Source organism: Onychomys torridus, chromosome 4 (assembly GCF_903995425.1).
Source record: "Onychomys torridus chromosome 4, mOncTor1.1, whole genome shotgun sequence".
Taxonomy (NCBI): domain Eukaryota; kingdom Metazoa; phylum Chordata; class Mammalia; order Rodentia; family Cricetidae; genus Onychomys; species Onychomys torridus.
The window spans coordinates 100,921,423-100,946,973 of record NC_050446.1 but is presented as its reverse complement, the minus strand read 5'-3'; the positions used below and the strand labels follow the sequence as shown (position 1 = coordinate 100,946,973).

Below are 25,551 nucleotides of genomic sequence, written 5' to 3'. Positions count from 1 at the left end.
TGGGTTCGGTCCTCAGCTCTGAAAAAAAAAAAAAAAAAAGATGTCCCTTCATAGTTGACATTCAGGAAGAAACCTCTGTTAGGAAAACTGCTTGCCTCAGGAAGAGGAGGGCTCCAGATAGCCGCCATCATCAGAAAGATTTTCATCTGGCACAGGACAGTGTTTCTTCCTCCTCTGAGAACGTGTGCGTCCTGCACTCTGCTGCACGGAGTCCCCTCTCTGCTCTGTAGCTCTGCCTTCTGTGGAAGCTTCCATCAGCTGAAGGACTTTTATGCTTTCATTTGCCTGTCTCATGTTGGTTTAAATTATAGCCTAGGCAAAGAACCCAGAACAAGTATTATGTAGTGATGGAAAACATAATCCTTTGTGTCCATTACCAGCTCCTGCCTCTTGAACTCAGCCTGGCTAGCTATGGGCCTCACAGAGCCTGCTCTTCCCTCACCTCAGAGCGAAGCCAGAGCAGGAGCAACCTAATTATCTGTGCTGCTTGTTGTGGATGCCCTTGGCCTTCTTCTGGCTCCTGTGCTAGGATCTTTGCTCGAGGCTGGGGCTCTGGTTTCTGAGTGCAGGGACAGAAATGTGGAAGGCTCTTTTGTTTTGTTTTTTGAGTCAGGGTTTCTCTGTGTAGTTTTGGTACCTGTCCTGGATCTCACTCTGTAGACCAGGCTGGCCTTGAACTCACAGAGATCTGCCTGGCCCTGCCTCCCTAGTGCTGGGATTAAAGGCTCTTTTACTTTGTCTACCTGGGGCTGCTTGTGGGCTTGGGTTGGTAGGTGCCCTGATTGGTCTAAAAAACAATTTCCTCTGGGTCTTTTGATCAAAGTTCTAATCAAGGACTGGGAGAAAAGAGGCTGAAATTAAGCCGGCTGGAAGGGACGTTATGGGGCGGGGCTAAAGCAGGGGAGTGGAGAACTCTTTAAATAAGAGGCGCACTGGCTGCCAGGGAGTGCAGAGCACAGAGGAGTAGAGAATCAGGAGCCAAGCTGATAGCTGCCTTCCACAGAGTCTTCTCCACCACCTGTCTGCCAGCAGCAAGCCAAGGGAGATGATGGAGCCCCAGGAATACCGAGCTAGAGGTGAGTGATGGGTACCCTGTGTGTCTTCCCTGATGATAAGGCTGTGGAAACTGCTGGCCCCACCAGGTGAGTGTTGAACGGCTTTGGGAGGACTGGCTTCAGCACTGTTTCTCCTGAACGGGATCTAGGTCAGAGTTTTCAGCTGCCCCGTTCTCTGACCCTCATGTACCCACTCCTATGTACACTGCCTGTGCCTTGCATTTTGTTTCCTCTCTATCTGCCCACAAAATAAACTATTTGCATTTGTGATCCACTCAATTTTCTTATGAAATAAGAAAAAAAAAAAAACCCAAATAGTCTCCAAGTGCCCACTTGTGTACAGGGTTTCACATAAAAGCAAAACCCAGCAGTTACCCCGTTTTCAGGCCTGGCAGAGGGGAAATGGGGGAGTTCCCGAAAGGGAATTCTTAGAAGGACAGACAAATCCAGCAAAGCCACATGTGATTATGATGACTTTGGTCCAGCTTCTTCCACTTAGTACACATTAACTTAAAACAAAGCCTCTTGTAAAAGCCTATGTGACAAAAGAGAAATTTGAGTGTCTTTATAATTTTGTAATATTTGTGTCTTCACACTGGGGCAGATTGCCTAAAATTTCTTGGCTGTAAGGTAATAAATATCCTGTCTTAAAACTAACCTTTCCTCTGTCTCCCCTAGCGATAAGTGGCTGTCAACCTTTGAAGCAGTGTGTATTAGATCACCACGCTGCCTTTCAGTGGTGTGCTGGGCTGAGAGCCAGCAAGGGTCCTTATCCTGCAGTGGAACACACACTCCTTTGAGACTCCCTGGATGAGTGGCAGCTCTCTTATGTCTGATGGGCATCACTGCTGGGTGCCCAAAGCCATGGAGGGCTGAAGGAGTCCAGTCCCCTGACTCCTCAGTTTTTGTCTAGGCCTAGTTCTGTGTGTAGGAACTTCACAAGCAGATGAAGAGAGAATAAGTCGGGCTCCTTTTCTTCTCTGCTCACTTTCTCCTTTGCAGGGAGAAGGCAAGGAGGGGGCTTAGGGAGGACTTCCTGTTCTTCACAGCTGCTGTACAACACAAGGGTGGGGGGAGATGAGTGAGTGCAAGAGAGTGCCTGTGAAGACGGAGACCCCTGAAGAAATGAAAGGGAAGAATAGCTTCCCCTCAGAAATTCTTCTTTATGTAGTCTTCCATCATTTGGTACATTTCTTTGAATATGAAAGGCATGTTACAAGCCCCAAGGAATAGCATCAAGGAGCTGCGGGCCACACATCTTGGGTCCAGGTTGGTTCACGAGCTCTTATCTGAGCTCCTGGTTGTGCTTTAGATATGTCTCATATACCTTAGAAATTGTTTGTGACGTGTGTGTGTGTGTGTGTGTGTGTGTGTCTGTGTGTGTGTGTGTGTGTGTAAATTTACAGTTTCAATCACACTCAGAAGATGTTACCAAGTACAAAAAAAAAAAAAAAAAGATGAGAATGTTGATTTAATGAGTCTAGCAAGATGTTTTTGCCTTTTCTTAGAGCTGGGCATGGAAGCTTCCCTCTGTGCTGACAAAGAACACAGTACATGTTAGTGTGTATGTGAGAGTGTGTGAATGTGTTAGTGTGTGAGTGTTCATGTGTGTGAATGTGTGGGTATGTGAGCTAGTTTTTGATTATATATGTGAATGTGTGCATGTGTGAGTGTGCTAGTTGAGTGTGTGTAAGCTACTGTGGGAGAGTATACGTGTGTGTGTGTGTGTGTGTGTGTGTGTAGGGTTCAAAGAGCTATGGAGTCTCTGTGTGAGCCTTTAAGGTAATGAATTACAGTTATTCTGGTTCTGGGAAGAAAACAGTGGGAGAGTAGACCATACCAGCAAGGAGGGGGAAGAAAAGAAATGTTTCACTATGGTGCTAAAGTTTTCTGTTTTGCAGAATTTCTCTTTGGTTACCTGTTTTCTCACAGGTTCCTTCCATTAGTTGCTCATGCTCTTTGTCCTGCTGGGGATCAGGTCTACCCAGCCCACAAATCTATCTCCTCTCACCACATCTTTTGATTGGGGTCCACGAGGGACAGACATGAATAGGCCGAGGAAATATGACCTGTTCCTCTGCTTCTGTCCAGGGAAAGAGATGGTGGATTATATCTGCCAGTACCTGAGCACTGTGCGGGAGAGGAAGGTGATTCCAGATGTGCAGCCTGGGTACCTGCGAGCCCAGCTACCTGTGAGTGCTCCTGAAGAACCTGACAGCTGGGACAGCATCTTTGGGGACATTGAAGGAATCATCATGCCTGGGGTGAGATATAGTAACTGCGGGGATGACCCCAGATTTCAGGATACACAGGGATGGGTGGTATCCTAAGAACCCTCACTTGAGTCAGTGTGGCAGGACAACACGTCCCTCCTGTGCTTGTCACTCAGTGTCACACACAGCTCCTCTTCTAGGAATGGGAGGGATATGACTGCCTGGAAGGAGGTTTCTCATGCCAGTGCTGACCTGTAGCGCTGGTGGAGAGGAGCAATGTGGCGCCACTCCCAGAAGTGTGTCTAGTTAATGAGATGGATGGATGGATGGAGACACGAAGACTGGTTTGAAGAAAAGGGGCAATGGTGGATCGAGGAAGGAGAGCAGAGGCCAGGGACAGTGCCTGCATCCCAACAGACGGAGCCTATCTAATCTCTGAAATCTTACAGAATGGACAGAATAAACAGAGAATACCAGGCCCCAGGAGCATCCTAGCTGCCAGGTTGGAAGGCAGCTCTGAGCCCCATCAGCTGCTCCTTCTTCTGTGTTATTCTCACGAGGGAGGGCTGCTGATTGAGCTGTGTCTTAAGGACAGGAAAGAGCAGTTCTGGAATTACTAATATGCCCCATGATGGAGGAGGGAGCAGCCTGTGGTGACTGTCTTGAGTAGGGACCAAATGGAAGCTGGCTGATGCATGAGAATTGAGCTGGAACTCACTGCCCTGGCCTCCGAGGGCATTCCTAGTCACCAGGAATGAGTAGATCTGCTGATATCACCCCAGTTCCCTTCCCTGCCCTACGCAGGCGATGCACTAGCCCATGATGAGCTGTTTCGTTTAATCCTCCTAGTGACCCATTTGACAGACAAGGAAACGGAGGCTCAGAGAAGTTTATGATTTTGCCTCAGGTCCTGTGTGGTAGATCCAGGATTTCAGCATGAGTTATCTAATGCTTTGTTTTCTCCTCATCCTCGGACATCTCTACGGCAAGTGATGAGGCCCCAGGCAACACCCATTTCATAAACCCACCGTCCCCCTAGTCTCTTTGCTTGGAACATTCCATGCTGACCTGTGCCAGTCTGAAAGCTCCTCCCAGTGTTGACTTGAGGTTTGCTCCCATCAGTCTCCCAAAAGCTTTGGTCTTAGATGTGACAGATGTATCTCGAAGCCGGGATGAGAAAATGCTCAAACTCTGCAAAGGGCAAGTTTGCCACGTAAAAGGCTGTTCCGCAAGCATCTTCGGAAAATGTCAGTGTGAGTGCAGCTTTCCCGAAAGGCATAGTTCCTCGATAAGATTATCTTACCCGTTTCATTCTGTGACGCTGTCACCCCAGGGACTAACTGTCATTTAGGAGTGAGACCAAGAGCAACTGTTAGTGCCGCTGCTGAGGGAGGGAGGCACAACCGTTTCCGGGAGGCGTGGCCGAGGAGGCTTATTTCTGGACTTAGAGGGTCTGTCTGCTTTGATAAGGAAGGGCTCTTCTGGTTTATCTTATCTGATTATTTTACAAGAACTGATAACTGCAACGTGATAGCGCCAGGGGGATGGAGCCCCCTTCCCTCATTTCCATGTGCGGTCTCTAAGCACAGCGAGAATGGGGGCCCAATCTTTCGTTCCATCTTCCAGGCTGTGCTAGCCCCTAAGAGCCAGCGCGGAAGCAGCTGGCCCTTTGCACTTACGTTGAAAACTGTATGGTTGTTCCTTCCTGCCATTTCCTAGACGCTGAGAAGAAAAAGTTTCATTTTGCTTCAATTCCAATCTTGGCAAGAAAGTTGGAGCAAAAGAGAAAGCAAGCAAGCAAGCAAGCACGTGCACGCACGCACGCACGAACTCACGCACATACGCAAGCTTAGTGGGTAAATGACAAGTCTGAGGATCTTCAATCCCTGGGGCACACATGGTAGAATGAAAGAATTGATTTTTCCTCAGACCTCCACAGCCTCCGCCCCGACAAACATACACAGAAAAATACACACACACAAACATATTTAAAAATTAGAAAGAATAGGAGAGACTGACAGAAACCCTGTGAGGGAAGGCAGGCTACCATTCTGCTTGGGTGTTGGGTGGATTCTGGAACAGGCAGCCTTGGGGCCTGGATGATGTTTGGGACTGCGAGATGCTACAGAGCTCTCTGCCAGTTTCATTTCACATCAATAAGACATGGATGAGCCTAGGAGCTCATGGGGATGCTGTGAGAATTAAATACGATAACAAGGATACAGCATGGAAGGTGGAGGACTTTGGAACCGCCTGCTAGTCTCCCACTTGGTGAGCATTGAAGGAAGTAGTTTGCTGACTGAGTCAAGGCGGGAGATGTGCTGTGCCTGTTACCTAGTCTTTAGTTCCCCGTGAATGTTAGTTCTACCTGACAACTGGCTGGTTTCTTGTTCTTGCTAATCTACCTAACTGTCCTAGGATTTATTTCAGGATGGGGAGGTACAGGAGATTCCTGGTTTTATAAGGGTCGGAGGTGTATATGTATTTTGAGACCACCTTGAAGAATAATAATTAAAAATGGATCTCAAAGTTGACCGAGGAAAACAGGGATCTTTGGAGCGTGAGTTCCAGACTTGACAGTGCATCAGTAAGGAGCTGAGTGGGGGCGGGAGAAGCTATGGAGGTCTACCCCTTGGACCTCACTCTAATGCTCCTGTGTGCACAGTGTGGGACAGTGTGTGCGCTACAAAGGTTGTTCACACAAAATAGAATGGTGCACCAAGATGCCCTCCAGTGAGTTGTCAGTAGGGGACACATTTACACTCAGTATTGTTCCGGCTCAGATATCAAAGTGGGGTGTAGGAGCTGAGAAAGGACTCATGAAGAAAAACATGGTAGTTTTCTAAGAATCAATAGGTTTTGGAGGGCCATGAGAAATCAGGAGACTCGGCCTCACTCAGAGACAAACCGAGGTGGAAGCAGGGCAGGAGAGTGAACAGTCACTGAGTGTGAGCCACCGAGTGTGTGTGGTCCCCCATAGGCTGGGCCCTCCCCAGCTCTTCAGCTCCTTCTTATGTCTCCGACTGTGGGCTCACCAGGATTAGCCTGGAGGTTGTCTCCCACACTCCTGGGCTACTCTGTCCTTACCTCTCCTTACCCACAGGGAAGCCAAGAGCAGCTGAAAACAGATCTGACTGACTCCCAACAGGAGCTCTCTTCCCAGAGACCGCATTGCTCCACAAAACAATAGAAGCTTTGGCAGGAACTGAGAGGAAACAGCTGCTCTCCGGACCTTACAGTTTCTGCTTCCTTTTATTTTCTAGCAGGGAATCAGTGTGGGGCTAATGTGAGAGTGTCACATCCCTGTCTCTGTGGCAGTCTTCATTTCTCATAGCTCCTTTCTGATGTGTATGAAGGTCCTGTACTGAGGAGCTAGCCCGGTCCGGGGTATGTGGGAAGAAGGAACGGTAGCGAACACATTATTCTCATGGACTGTGTTACTTTCCCTCTGAAAAGCATCCCCCCATTTTTTAGAGTTGTTTCTTTTTACCAGAGAGGTTCTCTAGAGGAAGAGAGAGCGTTCTGGACATGCCAGCTGGTGCCAACTGTGTACATGGTGTGTATGCTCTGTCTCTAGGTGGTACACTGGCAGAGCCCCCACATGCACGCCTACTATCCGGCCCTTACCTCTTGGCCATCCCTGCTAGGAGATATGCTGGCTGATGCCATTAACTGCTTAGGATTTACATGGGTGAGTAGAAATGGCTGTAACTACTGATACCTGGGGACATAGCAGGGAGTGCCACCTCAGGATAGATGGATTCTGCTCTTTATCTCTGAAAGGGGTGGGTGTGTTTGACGAAATATTAATCATGGATTATTAATTGAAAATAAAAACATCAAATATTACAATGGCTGTATTATTTAAACTTAGCCTTTGTATAAATTATCTCATCTAATCCTATAGAATCACGAGTTCTGGCCCCATTTTATACATGAGGAAATTGAGGTTTGAGTAATTTATCTTGCTAAATTCACAGAGCTTATTCAGACTCAGATGAGATTTGAACTGAGATCTGGTTACTTCTACAGTTTGTGACCTTAACAGGGCACTTCGACGCCTGTTAGGTCACAACTTCCCCTGGGCTCTTGTCTCTGAAGAGTTAGAGATATGCTCCCGGACTTCCCTTAAGCTCTACTCAGCTCTGAGAGGTGCCAGAAGCCTTATGGAACATTCTTATCTCGTACATTTGAACTTTTGTAGCACACTGGAGGTTGGGGAGAGCCCAGCTAGGGCTGTTATCTTGGGAAAGAACACAATAATTTCTTAGTAAAAACTTTCCCTTGAGTTTTGGATTATCATTTGGGTGTTTTAGAGACTCAAAGTGTCAGATTCGAGGCAATCACCCCTGGATTGTTTCTTCATAGAGTCCCAGAGAACCAACCTCGTTGAGGACAGCATGGATCCAAAGCTCCCACTCCTTCCCTTGTTGACAAAGGAGGGTAGGGTGGGTGGGGTGGAGGTGTGCAGTCTGGGCCTCCTGGCCTGGACCCCTTCTCTACAGAAGTCCCCATGGATAGTGAGGCAGAGACGCTGGTGTTTTTGGGGCTGGTGGGGGCATAATGGTGGGTCAGTGACAATGAAAGTCCTTTCCTTCTTTCAGGCTTCCAGTCCAGTGTGCACAGAGCTGGAGATGAGTGTCATGGACTGGCTGGCAAAGATGCTGGGGCTCCCTGAGCACTTCCTGCACCACCATCCCGGCAGCCAGGGGGGAGGAGTCTTACAGGTGCCAGTGTTGACAGCATTCCTTCTCACACTGGGGCTGGGCACAGGAAGCACAGGCGAACGCTTCCCACAATTCTCCCGTTTTCCGTGGAGTGTCCCTTAAGTCACCCGGATCACCACCGTCATCACCAGCACTCTAGTTTCTACCTCTGCCACAGCCACCGCACGCTGCCGCTGTCTTCACCATATCCCTATTTGAAGTAGATGAATTCGGCATCTGATTATCACAGGACCCCCACAGTCATGTCTGCCGAGAAATCCCAGCCAGCCTAGTCTATCTTAAGGGGCAATCCCTTTAATGTGCATGCTCCTCATTTGGTAGATAGAAACGAGTTTCCAGAGGGACAGTGTTAGCTTACGTTGACAAGAACCATTGAAAACAAAACCATAGCCGGGCGGTGGTGGCACACGCCTTTAATCCCAGCACTCGGGAGGCAGAGCCAGGAGGATCTCTGTGAGTTCGAGGCCAGCCTGGTCTACAGAGTGAGATCCAGGACAGGCTCCAAAGCTACACAGAGAAACCCTGTCTTGAAAAACAAAACAAAACAAAACAAAACAAAAAAAAAAAAAAGAAAGAAAGAAAGAAAGAAAAAAGAAAAAGAAAACAAAACCTAATCACCAGCTCCTGCACAAGGCAGGGCTCTCTCCAAGGAGTCCTTGTGGAGTCAGACTCTATTTCCATTCTGGAAACACCTCTCCCCTCCTCTCCTGCATCTTTTCCTCTTTCTCTCATTCTATTTGTGCTGGGGATCAAACACAGGGCAGAGTGTACGCTAAGTGTGGCCTCCGCCACTGAGATGTACTTCTGACTCCCAAGTGTGCTTTTTCTTTTCAATAATTTTTACATGGTGAGCAAACCTATCCACAAGAAATGGGACATTCTCTTGCTTGCTTCTGGAACAGTCTTCTTGTTTCTGTAGACACTCTGAAAGGTGTTGTTGGCATTAGGTGCAAACTTAACGTCCCGAATGCAGAATAGGTACGTGAGTCAGGGAGAAAGGAGGCCCTCTGGGAAGGTGCGCCCCACTTCCTTACTAGTGCAGGTACACACACACACTCTCTCTCTCTCTCTCTCTCTCTCTCCTTACATGGGAACAAACCTAGAGAACAGGACACAGAGGCTGACACATTTGCTAATTCCTCTCCACTCCAGAGCACCGTCAGCGAATCCACTTTGATCGCCCTGCTGGCAGCCAGGAAGAACAAAATCCTAGAAATGAAAACATTGGAGCCCGATGCTGATGAGTCCTCTCTGAATGCTCGGCTCGTCGCCTATGCCTCTGATCAGGTAAGCTACTTAGAACCTGTGTACTTTCCATCTTCACCTGTGAATTCTGGGTTTGGGGGAAGTTCAAGCCTGGGGTTGACTCCAGAAACCATAAGGAATGCCGATCTCAAACGTGGGTGTTCAGTTCCTTCAGCCTCGGTCTTCCCTTCCTAGTCATGCTAATCTTACGACAGCCCTTTCGTGGACTTTTCCACGGCCCGTGTAGGCTCACTCCTCAGTGGAGAAGGCTGGCTTGATTTCCCTTGTGAAGATGCGATTTCTGCCTGTGGATGACAACTTCTCACTCCGCGGAGAAACTCTTCAGAGAGCCCTTGAGGAAGACAAGCAACAGGGCTTGGTGCCTGTCTTTGTAAGTCAGAATGTGCTAGAATGTGGATGTTAGTAAGCAAGGGATTTTGACAGAGTCCCGATAAGTAATGTGCCGCAAACAGAAGCAGAAAAGCTCTTAAACTTAGTATATTACAAATTATGAGATGTTCTTCCTTCCTTCCTTCCTTCCTTCCTTCCTTCCTTCCTTCCTTCCTTCCTTTTCTTCTTCTTCTTCTTCTTCTTCTTCTTCTTCTTCTTCTTCTTCTTCTTCTTCTTCTTCTCTCTTTTCATTTCCTTCTTTCATTCTTTTGTAACACAAATTTTAAATAGTCTTATTACTAAAAAACCCAGAGCCAATCATTGGGGTGAAAGCTGAAAGATCAGAGAAGCAGAGCAAGCCAGCCCCAAGTTCTTACCTCTATGAAATCCCCAGTCTCAACAGTGGGATCCTGTTTCCTTATGCCTTAAACACCTTTTTCTGCCCTGCCATCTTATTTCCTGGGGTTAAAGACATGTGTGATTCCCAAGCAAAGGCATGAGGTTTCAAGTGTTGGGATTAAAGGTGTGTGCCACTACGCCTGGCTGTTCTCAGTTCTTGAACTCACAGAGATCCAGATCCAGATGGTGGATCTCTGTCTCCCATGTGATAGGATTAAGGGTGTGTACCATCACTGTCTGGCCTCTGTGTCTAATTTAGTGGCTGGCCCTGTCCTCTGATTCCCAGATAAGTTTTATTGGGGTGCACAATATATCACTACATTCTTTTTTTTGAAACAGGGTTTCTCTGTGTAGCCCTGGCTATCCTAGAACTCACTTTGTAGACCAGGCTGGCCACTGTCTCCCAATGCTGGGACTAAAGGCATGCACCACCATACCTGGCTTGAGGTATTATTCCATGTTGTGTTATGAAATAAAATGTATGGATTGTAGCCAGTGCTAAAAAGAAATGGAAAATATTCAAATGCATTTATGCACCCAGAGTATGTATTGTTTTGAGAAACTTTCTTTCTTTCTTTCTTTCTTTCTTTCTTTCTTTCTTTCTTTCTTTCTTTCTTTCTTTTTTTGAGATAGGATCTTAGTGTGTAGACCAAGCTGGCCTTGAACTAATAGACACCTCTGCCTCTTGAATTCTGGAATTAAAGGAATACACCACCACACCTGGTGAAACTTTCATTTTAAATACACACTTTTGTGGAATAGATTGCTGTGCAAAGTGGATTTCTTACTGCAAGTTATGATAAAATAGAGTGTGAAATATACACATTCTGGGTGGTGGGGTGCAGATGGCAGGTGATATCAGGAAGAAAATCTTTGTTTAGGAATAGTGTGTCATGTGACTCTTTATCTCTCTCTAGGTCTGTGCAACATTAGGGACCACTGGAGTCTGTGCATTTGACAGGCTGTCAGAGCTGGGCCCCATCTGTAAGTATCTGTCCTCATTGGCTAGGAAGGTAAGGGATTAATGGTTGAAATATTTGCTAGAACAAGAGCCTGAGACCAGCTCCATGGAATTATTCTCATTGGTCAGTTTGGTGATGAAAGGAGGGAGGGAAACCATCAAAAGTCATGAGAGTCTCTCCCCGGCAGGTCAAGGGCACTGGGCTTTCCCTAGTGGTGAGATGAAAGCTAGAAATGTTGTATTTTGTGTAATATCCTAGCAAGCATCAGTCAGCTTCTCTATTGCTGTAACCAATAATGAAATTACAAAGATATAATGAAATTTCAGATAATGAAATTATAAAGAGAAAGGGTTTATTTTGACTAACAGTTTTGGAGGCTGTCCTGTCACCAGCTGGACCTGTCACCATTGAGTCCAGAGTAAGGCATCGAATGTGGTGTATGTTGGAGCAAAAGCAATCAACAACATCAGGGAAGGAGAGAAGGGATGAGGTCAGCATCCCAAAACCTCTTCAAACTACACCCAGTGACCTCCCAATAGGCTCTACCTCGTAAAGGCTTCACTCCCGGCATAGCCACCCTGTGGAACAAGCTTTTAACACAAGAGCCCTTAGGTGACATGGGACATCCAATCTGTGGCAGAGGCGCAAGTTTTCACATTCTCTCACTTGGAATGTTGAAGTCTAGTCAAAGCAGGCTCTGTTTAAAATATAAAATCTATATAAAAATAAGGAGGTAGCAATGCCTGCTTCAGCTCCACCTCCTTATACCAAGACTCCATCTCATCTCCACAACTCTTGCTGACTCCTTTAGCAGAATACACCACTCTTTTCCAGGTGTTTTCTTTGCAGCCTGCCATGGTGTTGGCTAGGTGAGCAATGCCTTTTGGTTGGCTGGTAATAGCTCTTTCATGCCCCCTCTTCTAGCCAATGACATTTGCTTTCTCAGGTGCCAGTGAGGGGCTGTGGCTCCACATTGATGCTGCTTATGCTGGGACAGCCTTTCTGTGCCCTGAGCTCCGGGGATTCCTGAAGGGTATCGAGTTTGCTGACTCCTTTACTTTTAATCCTTCCAAATGGATGATGGTACACTTTGACTGTACTGGGTTCTGGTGAGTCGAGCTCTGGGCATGGGGGAATGCCTTGCTTCCTTAGAGAGACCTCAGCCATCACTAATACCTGCTTGAAAACCCACAGGGTTAAGGACAAGTACAAGTTGCAGCAGACCTTCAGTGTGAACCCTGTCTACCTCAGACATGCCAACTCTGGGGCGGCCACAGACTTCATGGTGAGTTTCTGGGAATGAGAAGCCTGTGGCTTCTCAGATGGGGGCTATGGACTGACTCCTGAGGTTTTGAGTGGCTGCTCTCTTCAGAGGCAGCAAGCTATGAGTTCATCACAGAGCTTGCCACTGGATACCCTTGCTTTCAAGTTGTGCACAAGCACACAGAATGAAATACAGAAAATGAAACAAAACAAAACAAGAAACAACCCCCACCCCCCCAACAAACCAAACCAAACAAAAACCTCTCAAAATACAAAACCCTAGAAAAAAAAATCACAACTCCTAAATCTCTTTGGCTTGGTTTCCTCCCAGAGTGTTGTCTCTGCCGCAGGTAGGTTAGCCTTTCTACCATCTTTGGCTGGTGTGTGTTTGTTTGCTTACAATGCAGGAGAGTGTGGACCGTTTCCTCGGGTGGGAAAGATGCTCCCTGTTAAACGTGTCTTTGACATAGACCCTGCAGGAGCTCTGCAGGGAGAGTGCCTCTGGCCTTCCCGGCTGCCTCCACCTCCACTCTTTCAGGCTTAGACCCTCAGCACATACCATGTCTTAGGAAAGCAAGTTCTTCAGACTTGCTCTTCAGTTTGAAGATGAGCTATTCGTTTTAGGCAGGATTAGGATGTAAATAAACATGTTGCATATCACATGGCTAGTGAAGGGTTGAAGGGAGAACACGGTGTGCTTGGCTTGGAATTCTGTGCATCTGTAGTCATTTGGGAAACTGTTGAAAATCTGCACCTGGGGAACATGGCACTGACTTCATAGGGGTTTGTGAGGCTTACATACGTAGAACAGTGTCTGAGTGGCAAATGCTTGATAATTAGTATGCATAAAATTCCAGAAAGGTCTTCTCATAAGTTGCAAGGGGTTTGCTATTGCAACATGGCCAAACACACAAGCGCTAAGGCTGGATTGCCTGTGCTTGAAGCCTGCTTCTCCTCTGACTGGCCTGAGTGGCCCTGGACAAACGGCTTGTCCTCTGTCTAGGTTTCTGTCTCTGTAAATGGAGACAGGAGCAGTTCTGCCTTCTAAGCTTGCTGTGAGAATGGAATGAATTAATACAGTGACACACTGACAGTGAAGCCTGGCGACCTTGGGGAAGAGCTGGTGTGTTTTTCTCCTTAGACAGTCGAAGTGCCTTTTCCTTTGATTTAGTTCTGTGGCAGAGGCACCGTCCTCACTTGGTCACACTGATAATTCTTCTGTGAAGACATTTCCTTGAGGTTTAGGAAGGCTTTGTGGTTGCAGGCAGTAAACTTACAGTGTGGAGGGAAGACCTTCTTCTATAGGAGAATAAAAATATATGGCCCCAGCCGGGCGGTGGTGGCGCACACCTGTAATCCCAGCACTCAGGAGGCAGAGGCAGGTGAATCTCTGTGAATTCGAGGCCAGCCTGGTCTACAAAGCAAGTTCCAGGACAGCCTCCAAAGCTACAGAGAAACCCTGTCTCGAAAAACCAAAAGGGAAAAAAAAAAAAAAAGGCCTTTCTTGCCCTTTCTGGTGGGTATTCCAAAACATTTAAGTAAACAACAACAACAATAACAATTAAATGCTACAACTGTCAGTCAATCCTGTCTGTGAAGTGATGCCCACGATTTTAGGAGTTTAGCTGGACTTGGAATTTCTCATCCTGACTCCACCTCCCAAATGCTGGGATCACGGGATATGCCAGCTGGCATCACAGGAGAGTCTATGCAGTGCTGGGGATCAAACCAGGACCTCATGCACACTAAGCAAGCACTCTTCCCACTGGGCTGCTGCTGGGTTCTTGAAGGTCTGATCTTATTTTTGTGATTTTCAGCAGCCTGAGTGTACATGGGAAGTACATGGGAAGATGCTCATGACTCAGTTAAGTCCTGATGTGGTCTTAGGACCTCTAATAGTGTTTTCTTAGAAATAGGTGAATCCCTGAGAACATCTTTCTCTTGGCTGCTTTGGGAAACTTCCATCACGGCATCTCTGTGGGATTACCTGGATTTATTTTTCAAGCATATGAAGAAGCTTCTCCAGAGCAACGAGGCTGCTCTCTTTGTCATGGTCCTCAGGCTCTTAGAGCTGCTCCAAGCTTCTTTGCATCCAAGGGGCTACAGTTTTGAGTGGAAGCCAAGTCCAGCTCTGAGAGGACCTAGACACATCACAGTGCTCCAGGTGTTTACTTTGGGGTAGGAGGCCTCTGGAACCATCTGGAACTGCTGTCTCTGCCATCAAGCTCCCCAGAACTTCATTCTATGCCTCTCCAAGGGCAGAGAGCACCAACAGCAAGGAGGCCCATAAAGCCTCGAGGAGACACAGAGGATGCTGGGAGACATCTCTAGTTAAGGAAGTTCCATGCCAGTCTTTATGAGCCCAAATTTCCCAACCCAGCAGAAACTGGCTAAGACAGTCTCTGGGTCCATATGGTTTGGTTTTAGCAGAGTGGTAAGAATGGGAATGGACATCATGAGGAGACCACAGCTGGAATGCCCCCTACCTTTCCCTGGGTGGTTAGTTTACCATAATCTAGAAACTGGCACGTTTTTAGAGGGAGAGCACAGCACCCACTTGTTATCCCGTGAATGTCCTTAGGACAAGGGTAGGGCGGGCTGTGGCAAGGATTTTGTCCTTTCCTAAGGTTTTGATGCCCTCTGCTGGCTGACAAAGGTCCTTGAGCTGGCCTTCCACTGGACAAGTTTTTCTTGGAAATCAGAGGTTTCCTTCCTTCCTTCCTTCCTTCCTTCCTTCCTTCCTTCCTTCCTTCCTCCCTCCCTCCCTTCCTCCTTTCCTTCCTTTCTTCCTTCCTTTCTTTTGAAAGGGTCTCTCTGTGTAGCCCTGGCTGTCTGGAGATTGATGTATAGACTAGGCTGGTCTCAAACTCACAGATCCACCTGCCTCTGCCTCTCCAGCGCTGGGATTAAATGTGTGTGTCACCACGCTGGGGAATCTAGTGCTTTCTTGAAGAACACATAGCATCCTTGAATGGGGTGATACCCAGCTGTGTCTGGCCTGCAAAACTAGAGCAAAACATGAAGATGAGTAGTACATCAGTGAAGACTGCAAAACTCCATGGAGAGAGGTAGATGAATGTTAAACAGGATGAATATTTTTAGGGAGCAGAAATGGTGATGGAAGCTTTCTGACATTTGAGGGAGCACTTGGGAGAAGCCATGTTGCTCATTAGAATGACTGCCAATGTCCCCCAAACTGTGTGCTCTGTTTTCAGATCTGAGACATTGGATTGGGAATGTTCAGATCTATGGTAACTGCAACTTTAAACTTAAAGCTCTGTTGAATTTGGTACCAGAGAAATATCAACGTCAGCCTGAGGCAGAGGTTCATATGCTCATTTGCAATCTGAACGCTTGAGTGTTGCATCTGGAGCTACAGGAAGCTCCCAGGCAAAAGCCAGAAGGTGGCAGCAGGGTTAAGTGAGGACCATCTTGGTGCCAGACAGAGACACAGATGGAATATTTAACTCACATGTCCATCATCTAAACAGCCCACACTGACTGGAGTTTTTGCATCCATTGTTCCTGAACCATTTCCTGGGGAGTGCCTTTTGTTCTATGCCATTGATGTGTCAGTGAGGGAGCCCTGCCAAAGTCACACAGTGTAAGGGGCAGGCAGAGCTGGAGGGAAACCCAGGTCTCTCAGGCTCCAGTGTCTGAGCTCTTTTTCTTTTTTCTTTTCTTTTCTTTTTTTTTTTTTTTTTGGTTTTTCGAGACAGGGTTTCTCTGTGTAGCTTTGTGCCTTTCCTGGAACTCACTTGGTAGCCCGGGCTGGCCTCGAACTCACAGAGATCTGCCTGGCTCTGCCTCCCAAGTGCTGGGATTGAAGGCGTGCGCCGAGGCCACCACCACCCGGCATGAGCTCTTAATCACTGTACTTTAAGCCACTATTCATGTTGAGAACAGACCTAGAGCTTTAATTTCTGCTAGTCAAGGAACTTGCCTCGAGTTTCTAGGCTGGAATGGAATGAAATACTTAAGCAGCAGTTGAAGTGACGTCCCACCCTCGGTTCCAGGTCATACGCTTGATTTCCATTTGTTCCGCTCTATCTGTGGAGTGCCACCGGGATAACTTGTCTTGTTTTGCTCTTTAGCAACAGCTCTGGGAGTCATGGCGACACCCTGGGTCCCAGGAGGGCTGGGCAGGCAGCACATAATGCTAAGAGCACCCAAGGGACTGGGCACCCTGCTTCTAACCGTGAGCCCTGTGTTATTTGTTCCTAGCACTGGCAGATCCCCCTGAGTCGGCGCTTTCGCTCCATTAAGCTCTGGTTCGTGATTCGGTCCTTCGGGGTGAAGAATCTTCAAGCACATGTCAGACACGTATGTTGTAGGGCTGTGGGACCCAGCCCAAGCTGCTTTGCGTTTTCCTGGGAAGGATTACTTGTTTCGGTTTTACAAATCTGCCCAGGGGATCCTTGGTGTCTGGCTCAGGTGGTAGGACCTGTAGAGGAGCTTCTGGGATTTGATGATTGGTTAGCTAGAGGAGCGCTGAGCATCGCGCAATCCCAGAGGACTGACTGTGATTTGTAGCTCGCATTGTTTATTGTCTAAACAGTCAACACTAAGCACAGCATCCTCTGAGTTTTTTGCATCCCCTGTCCTATCACTTCCCTGAGTGTCTCACACTTCCTGTTGCTGTCTCTGAGAAATGAGGAGTGCGGGCTCTAAAGCCTCCCCGTTTGCAGAAAGAGAAAGTGAAAGCAGGTCAAAGGGCAGTGTGTAGGCAAAGCATGTCCATGTCTTCTTTTCCGGTTAAGGGGTGGGGAAAATACCTTGCTTGTCACAGCTGGTTGAAAATTATGGTCACTATCACAGTGATATCTGAAACCTAGCTTTCCCCACTTGCAGAGTCCTTACGACCTTCCTTGTGCCAGCAGAACTTTACTGAAGGCCTGGTGGTTGATTTTTTTTCTCCAGTTCAATTTAATAACAACACAATTACTGTGTAGTAAAGAGACTCAGAGTTAAGTGACTTGGGTACTCATGTTCTTCGTGGAAAAGACACTCAGTTGAGGACTCAGGCCAGCAGTATTTCTCAACGGGTTAACTCAAACTAGCATTCTCCTGCCCTTCCTCTGTCTTCAGACTCATGAGTGGAGGGTAAGGGGTGGGAATGGAGGCGATGGAGGTGATAGGAATTTCTTTTGCCCAAAGCTTGGGATTGAATATTCAACTGGCCAGCCTTCCCCAACACTGCCTTCGGCTCGCCCTTGGATTCCCATCCCTTCCCTACTATTTGGCCACACCAGCCCACACCTTGGGTCTGCTTCATTCTCATCATCAGCCTGCACCTTAGTTTGGGCATTTCACAGACATATCCAAACTCCAAACCCAGCCTACAGCTGCGCCTGTCCCTGCCCTTCTTCTTTCCAAATGGTGTCAAGTTCAACTTCCCCAGAAGTCTCTCTGAGCACTCCCCCTCTTCTGCCTCTGTGGCATCCCCAGGGACACCTAGTCCAGCACATTTGAAGGACCTGGAGCAAAGCCCTGGGATGGTGAGCACCGAGTTAAAACGCAGCTGTTTGGCATGAGCTAATTTATCTCTTGAAGTTGCTTGTGATTAAATTATCACTTGCATAGCACTTTAAAGAGCCCACACCACTCACTCTTTGTTGGAGTCTTGAGGTGGCTGGTCGCCCAGATCAAGTGAGACTCACAGACAGGAGTTACCTTGCTCAAGAGTGGAAGTTCTGGGGCCTGACTGCAGCCTTCCCAGTCCCAAGCCCTTTTGTCTTTATAGTTCTTGCTGCCCTTAACTGTGCTGAGCTCTTGAAGCCAGGTTATATGAAGCCACATTTTGCATCTCTGTGCTGTAGAGTGGTGCTTTAGAGATCTGAATTTTAGTTTTATCCTTTCCTGAACCTGGACAGATAAATCCTTCTGTATTTGCTTTATTGGACCTACAAAATGATGTGGTAGCATCATTCTCAAAGGTTAAATGAGAAAATACACATGCAGGTCTTAGCATTAAGAATTAAGTATTCCTCCACTTCTAGGATTTCATTTTCTTTTTAAAGGTGTAGCCCAGGCTGGCCTCAAACTTGCAATCAATGCTCTTCAGCACTTGCCCACTGGATTTCACCAGGACTGGGTGTTTTTCCTTCTAATGACAACGAGTTATCATTATCCATTTCCCATCACCTGTAGGTGACTGGAAAACCTTTGTAAACAGCCAGATGGTCTTTTTTTGTGTGTTGTGGTCCTTACTGTCTCTGCTGTAGCTACTGAGCCCTGTTGCTGTGACACAATGACAATATGTGAACACACAAGGCCATCCTCAGCTACATAGTGAGTTTGAGACTGGCTATATGAGAACCTTTCTCAAGAAAAAGAAAAGAAACAAGTTCATGGGGCAGTGGTGAGAGCCTGAGATAGACAGCAGAGAGAGAAAGTGGAGCAGGTAGAGGTTGGTTTAAATGGCACTGTCTTCTCAGTCAACGACGACAACGGAAACGCTTGTCTTCTGAAACATCAGGTGACAGCCGTAAAAATCACTTAGCGGAGACCGTGTGAAAGGAAAGTAACCCGGGCTGCTCTTAGACCGGGGTCTCTACCCCGCCCCCCCTCCCAAGACAGGTCTCAGTATGAAGCCCAGACTGGCTCTGAGCACGCACAGAGAGAACTGCCCACTTCTGTCTCCTGAGTGTTGGGATTAAAGACTTGTAACAGGATTCCTGGCAACCTTGAACTTCAGATCCTCCTGCCACAAACTCCCCACATCTGGCTTTATCCAGTTGTTGATTGAACACAGAATTTTTTACACAATGGGCTAGCAGATTGCTAGCTGAGCCACAGCTTGGTCCTTTATTCAAAAACTCTATGTAAAAGTAAAATCAAGAAAACCATAGGAAAATTTAAAAGATCATGTAAACATTGTAAATATCAATATGATGTTAAATCTTTAATTCTGTGATGATAAATATGCACAACATATAAAACAACTGTGTTTTAGGGTACAATGTAATGTGATATTACCTATACTCAGTATCAAATGAGTATTGCTATTTCCAAAACATTTCATCATCCCAAGAACAACCTCTGCACCTGTTAACTAGGTACAAGCTTTTTTCCCATGGTATAGGTGGTATGCTATATAAAATATAAACTCCCTGTGATATGTCAGTAACAAGGGGATGTGAAGAACATGGTGAGGTGAGGGAAGTCAGTTGATACTTTTTTTGCTGGGGCGGGGTGGGGGGGCACGGGGGGGGGGGGTTTCGAGGCAGGGTTTCTCTGTATAACAGTTCTGGCTGTCCTGGAATTTACTTTGTAGACCAGGCTAGCCTCAAACTCACAGAGATCCACCTGCCTCTGCCTCCTGAGTGCTGGGATTAAAGTTGTGTGCAACCATGCCTGGCCCAATTGAGCCGTTTGAGGCTGGGGTATGGCTCAGCCTACGCAGCCTGTTATGCTTTCCTTTGGGCATGGGGTTGGACCCTTTCTGGCTCCCGTGGCCAGTGGAAAAGCTGAGAAACTGGAAGAGGAGGCTGACTGCTTAGTTAGAAAGCACGGGCCTCTTGGGACTAAGTTGAAAGAGGACTTTGAGACGCAAGGTCTCTGGGTGGTTGTGACATGACAGAAAATGAAACAGGATGGGGGTTCCATCTTGAATACAAGCGAGATCCAACAGGGAAGACAGGCAGGCAGAGGCCACACAGGTCTCAGGACTCATCTGTGTCCCTCGTCTAAGTGACTGAACAGTATCAAAGCAGATGCAGTTTGGTTTTTGCCTATTAACCACAGTTTTGTTTTGTTTTTGTTTGTGTGTGTGCATGTGTTTACAATTCCAGGGTACAGAAATGGCTAAATACTTTGAATCTCTGGTCAGAAATGACCCTTTCTTTGAAATTCCTGCTAAGAGGCACCTTGGTTTGGTGGTTTTCCGTCTGAAGGTAATGCATGCCCCCATAGCTCCCTGAGAAGGGTGTTTCCGTTTCAGAGTTGAGTGGGAATGGAGCCCCGTAGACCTGCAAAAGCTGGGCTTCAGGGAGCATCTACCAGCGGCCTGTGGTAGACTCCAATTCTCTTTGTTCTTCATATAGGGTCCCAATTGTCTCACAGAGAGTGTGTTAAAGGAAATAGCCAAAGATGGCCGGCTCTTCCTTATCCCAGCCACTATCCAGGACAAGCTGATCATCCGTTTCACTGTGACATCCCAGTTTACCACCAAGGAGGACATCCTGAGAGATTGGAACCTCATCCGAGAGGCTGCGACCCTCGTCCTGAGCCAACACTGCACTTCCCAGCCGAGCCCTCGGGCCAAGAACCTCATCCCAACCAGAGGTTCCAGGGACCTGACCAGTGGGCTGTCCCTGGAGTCTGTCAACGAGGGAGGAGATGACCCAGCTCAGGCCCGGAAGATCATCAAGCAGCCCCAGCAGCTGGGGGCCAGTGTGGTGAGAAGGGAAGGTGGCTGTGATCTCGAAACCCTGCTGGATCCACTTGATGAGTGCTTCTCAGAAGAAGCCCCAGATGCCACCAAGCACAAGCTGTCATCTTTTCTGTTCAGTTACTTGTCCGGACAGAGCAAGAAGAAGACGGTACGTTCCCTCAGCTGCAACAGCGTGCCGGTGAGTGCTCAGAAGTCACTCCCCACAGATGGCTCAGTGAAGAACGGGGGCTCCTTCCGGGCCAGAATCTTCTCCAGGTTCCCGGAAGAAATGATGATGATAAAGAAAAGTGCCTTCAAGAAGCTGATCAAGTTCTACAGCGTGCCCAGCTTCCCGGAATGCAGCTCTCAGTGTGCTCTACAGTTGCCCTGCTGCCCTCTGCAGGCCATGGTGTAGAGCCTCTGACCAGAATGCAAGGATGTGCTTCAGGGAGCTTGAGAACCCCTCAACATCGTGTGCAGCGTGTGTGCTTCTGCGTGTGTGCACCTTGACAGGGAGCCAGTCCATAATTTTGATCATAGCCTCCCAGGGTTCATGACTCACGGTAATTGGGGAGTTTAAGCCCGGATGCTCCAGAGCATTGCAGCAGCTTGTCAGACAGAGGGGCTGAGAGGGAGGGATCCTAACTGTTAAGCTTATAACATGAAATGCAACCTACAAATAAATTGTGCTTGTATCTGAAATAAACCATAGTCTGACTTAACTGACGCCCCAAACACCGATGACTAAGCAAACAAACAATGGGCTAGAGGTGCCATGCCTGTGCCCCGCCCACTTTACAGAAGGTGAAGATTTTAATTTAGTCATGAGAAAGCAGAATTGGAGGATCGATCCCTTGGTATCAAGCAAGGAAGGCAACTTGTTATTTGAGACAGGGGCTTATTATAGAGCCCTGGCTGGCCTGGAACTCACTCTGTAGACCAGGCTGGCCTGGAACTCACAGAGATCCCCCTGCCTCTGCCTCCCTGAGTGCTGGGATTAAAGGCGTGCGCACCTACCAGCAGTTAGTATTTTAAAGCATCAATTCTCAGTTAACACTGTGACTTCCACTTTGTTCATGTAAAGCTGTGTGTCCTCATCTACAAACTGCCTTGCAATTTCCTACGCCAGAGTCTTAAAAACAAAACAAAACAAACAAACAACAAGAAAACCTACTGATTCCTGGAGCTGGACATACATTTCAGTGGTTAACAGCATGCATTGCTCTTGTAGAAGACCCAAGTTCAGGTCCCAGTAACCTGTCAGGAGATTTACAACTGCTTGTAACTCCAGGTCCAGGGGACCAGACACCTCTGCCTGGCTTCCTCAGGCACAGTGCGTGTATACACACACACACACACACACACACACACACACAGAGAGAGAGAGAGAGGCAGACAGACAGACGTTTAAAAATAAAATAAATCTTAAAAGAAGATTGATTCCTAGAAATATTGGGCTCATTGCTATGGGGTGGCTCTGGGCTTTGGGGTGTGTTAGATACCCCAGGTGATGCTAAGGTACAGTAATTTGTTAAGCTCACTAGTTTCTGAAAGGGTCCGTGGTGTCCTCAGATGATTTCAAAGCACAGGCAAGTTTGGGAGCATTGTGCTGATCCAGAGCTCCTCAAGTTTGAGCCTGTGTATGAATCAGCGGGAGGGCTTGTTAAAACACCCAGTGCTGACCCACTCGCAGGGCTTTCGACTCTGGGTCGAGGGTGGGGCCCAGGCTTTGTTTTAAGAAGCTCCCAGGTGATGCTGGCGCTGTCACCGCAGAAATGCTGGTCTGCAGTGTTCACTCCAGCGCTCCAGTTCTCTCCGTGGAGTCGAGTAATGTCAATGCGCTATGTGACACCCCCCCCCCCTGCACCCCCATCATCCCTCAGCCACTTTCCCTTCTCCCTGGACCCACTGCCCCTCCACTTTCCTTCAGAAAAGGGCAGGCCTCCCAGTGATATGAGCCGGCAGAACATAATGAGATTCAGTGAGACTAGGCATAAACCCTCACATCAAGGCTGGATGAGGCAACCCAGGAGGAGGAAAGGGTCCCAAGAGCAGGCAAAAGGGTCAGAGACACCCCTACTCCCATTGTTGGGAGTCTCAGAAGAACACCAAACTACACAACCGTAACACATATGTAGAGACCCTAGCACAGACCCATGCAGGCTCCGTGATTGCCGCTTCAGGCCCCCGTGAGCCTCTATGAACCGTGATTAGTTGACTCTGTGGGATGTGTTCTCTTGGTGTCCTCCACCCCTCTGGCTCCTATAATCCTCCCTCCCCCTCTTCCTGGGGATTCCCTGAGCCCCCAGCTCTGCCTACTGTTTGATTGTGGGTCTCTGCATCTGTTCTCAGCTGCTGGAGGAAGCGTCTGCTATGATGACTGGGTTAGGCCAGCTGGGTGACATTTAACAAAGAGGTTTGACAAGATACTTTAAAAGGTTGCATTTAGTTCTTCTATAGCACACCACACATAGACGTATCTTAGAGATAAACATCATTAGAGATCAACATAAACAAGGCATATGGGGCTGGAGAGATGACTCAGAGGTTAAGAGCACTGGCTACTCTTCCAGAGGTCCTGAGTTCAGTTCCCAGCAACCACATGGTGGCTCACAACCATGTATACTGAGATCTGGGGCCCTCTTCTGGGATGCAGGCAGAACACTGTATACCTAATAAATAAATGAATCTTAAAAGAAGAACAAGGTACATCCTGACACTGGCCTTTCTTGGGTCTGCACTTTGAGCTCCTTATCTGTAAGAGTTGAGCCTCAGAATGAGAGAATTCCGCTCCGAGGATCCGAGTTACGCTAAGTGAGCTCAAACGGTACATCATTCAGGGGCCTCTTTCTCTATCCAAATTGTTCCCCACGTATGATTCCTGATCAACAAAACCAGCCTCACACTGGAATTTGTTAGAAATTGAGATTCTGATTCCAACTCTGGTGTGTGGGACCCAGAACTTGGGTGATTCTGTGTTCAGGTATGAGCCTTTCTTCCTTTCCTTTTTCTTTTTCTTTCTTCTTTTTGCCTTTCTTCCTTAATAGAGCAGGCAACACATAATTACTGCCCTACTATGTACCAGGCACTGATGAGTCACTGGTGAGTGACATATACAGTCTCCTGTGTTCATGGAGCTTATAGCTTCATGGGCACATGAGATTGGAGCCAAAAGAAGCTAACCATGTGAGTGGAACACAGCACCAACCACACAGGCACAGCCATCTGATGTTTTGTGTGTCCTGAGAGCATGCAGTCAAGCCTGCTACACTAGAGCCCTGCTGACTGTCAGCCTGCCTCCCTCACAACAGTGTGGGATGCTCCGGGGGACACTGCCTTTCTTGTTATCTGTCTCATGATGAGTCACGCAGCCCACCAGCCATCATGATAATAATTGACAGGGAGTTGTAACATATGGTGAAGACTCCGGCCTTTGACGGAAGGTCTTTCCAGCCACCTGTCCTTCAGGATCTGATCTGCTTTCCCAGAGTCTTAGGTCACTCTGGTGTTAAGAGCACCTCTTAATTTATAGCAGTCTCCACTAAATGCTTTAATCTAGACATGGGACAAGAGACATGGTTATTAAATCATCTTCTTATTAAATTTTATTAGAGATAAACATAAACAAGGCATATGGGGCTGGAGAGATGACTCAGAGGTTAAGAGCACTGGCTACTCTTCCAGAGGTCCTGAGTTCAGTTCCCAGCAACCACATGGTGATCCATTTCTATAATGATTCTCATTTTAGAGTTGACACCTCCTGGTTTCATCCCCACATTATCTGGGTTCATATGGCAGCCCAACATGGTGTGGAGCAATCTTTTGGTACACTGTGAAGATATGTTGCTCTCATTGGTTTAATAAAGAGCTAGATGTCCAATAGCAAGACAGGAAGAGGTTAGGTGGGACTTGTGGACAGGGAAAGACTCTCTGGGATGAAGAAGAGTGGAATCTCCAGGAGATCCAGGGAGAAGCGAGATGAACATTCCATGTTAAAGATAGGTACTGAGCCACGTGGTAGAACTTAGATAAGAAATATGGATTAAGTTATAAGAGCTAGTTAGAAATATCAGCTTAAGTTAAAAACACCCACTTGTGCTTTCAAGTGAAGCGAGTGCTGCTATTTCTATAGACACATTAAAAAACTCTTCTTGTTAGTGTATATAAATTACACATAACAATGGGTTTCATTATGCCATTTTTATACACATGCAGATTTTGAACATGTTCATCTCATTATCCCTTGGTCTCTCTCTCATTCTGGTTGAAGCCTTTCTTCTCCCAAACTAGTGCCTTCTACTGTCCCCCGCCCCCCAACGTGTGTGTGTGTGTGTGTGTGTGTGTGTGTGTGTGTGTGAGAGAGAGAGAGAGAGAGAGAGAGAGAGAGAGAGAGAGAGAGAGAGGAGGGAGGCTCACTGGGTTTAACTAGGCTTGCTTACAGAAGCCTGGGTAGGTGTTTACAGAAGCATGGACATTTGACTGATAGCTACACTAATGGAGAAAATGATCCTTTTCTCCCCCAGCAATCACCAACTGCCTATAAATCTTCAGAGAGGGATGGGGCTTTGTGAGCCCTTCCCACCCACAACAGAATTGTGACAGGCTCCATCTTGTGAAGTCTTTTCAGATAACTCTTACTGTGAGCTCATTTCATGGGTGCAGTGGCCATGTCATGTCTGGAAGACATCTGTTCCATTCATCATGTTCCATCCCTTCCCGTGGCTCTTAAATTCCTTCTGCACTTCCTTCCACCATGTCCGCTCAGCCTTGAAGAAGTTGAGGTAGATGTCACAGGTGTAAGAGGCACAGAGGTTCTTGTGCTCACAGACAAGCACTAAGGAAAGCAGGAATGTTAACCATGCAGAGTTGTCTCTTCGAAGGGAGAGATATATAACCTGTTTTCAGCCCAGAAGGCTGGGAGCA

General features: G+C 47.4%; 1 protein-coding gene across 2 annotated transcripts; it reads left to right on the top strand.

Moving 5' to 3' along the window:
- Positions 1-1,030: 1,030 nt before the first annotated feature.
- Positions 1,031-21,258, top strand: Hdc (histidine decarboxylase). Of its 2 annotated transcripts, XM_036185855.1 has the most exons (12): positions 1,031-1,076; positions 3,147-3,319; positions 6,846-6,959; positions 7,873-7,995; positions 9,148-9,282; positions 9,488-9,631; positions 10,947-11,013; positions 11,938-12,100; positions 12,186-12,276; positions 16,479-16,577; positions 20,048-20,149; positions 20,300-21,258. In XM_036185855.1, the coding sequence occupies exons 1-12, from the start codon at positions 1,046-1,048 to the stop codon at positions 21,041-21,043; spliced, it is 1,986 nt and encodes a 661-aa protein (XP_036041748.1). In that variant the 5' UTR covers positions 1,031-1,045; the 3' UTR covers positions 21,044-21,258. The 2 variants fall into 2 exon arrangements, with proteins under 2 accessions (XP_036041748.1, XP_036041749.1); XM_036185856.1 differs by lacking the exon at positions 16,479-16,577.
- The last annotated feature ends 4,293 nt before the right edge of the window (positions 21,259-25,551 follow it).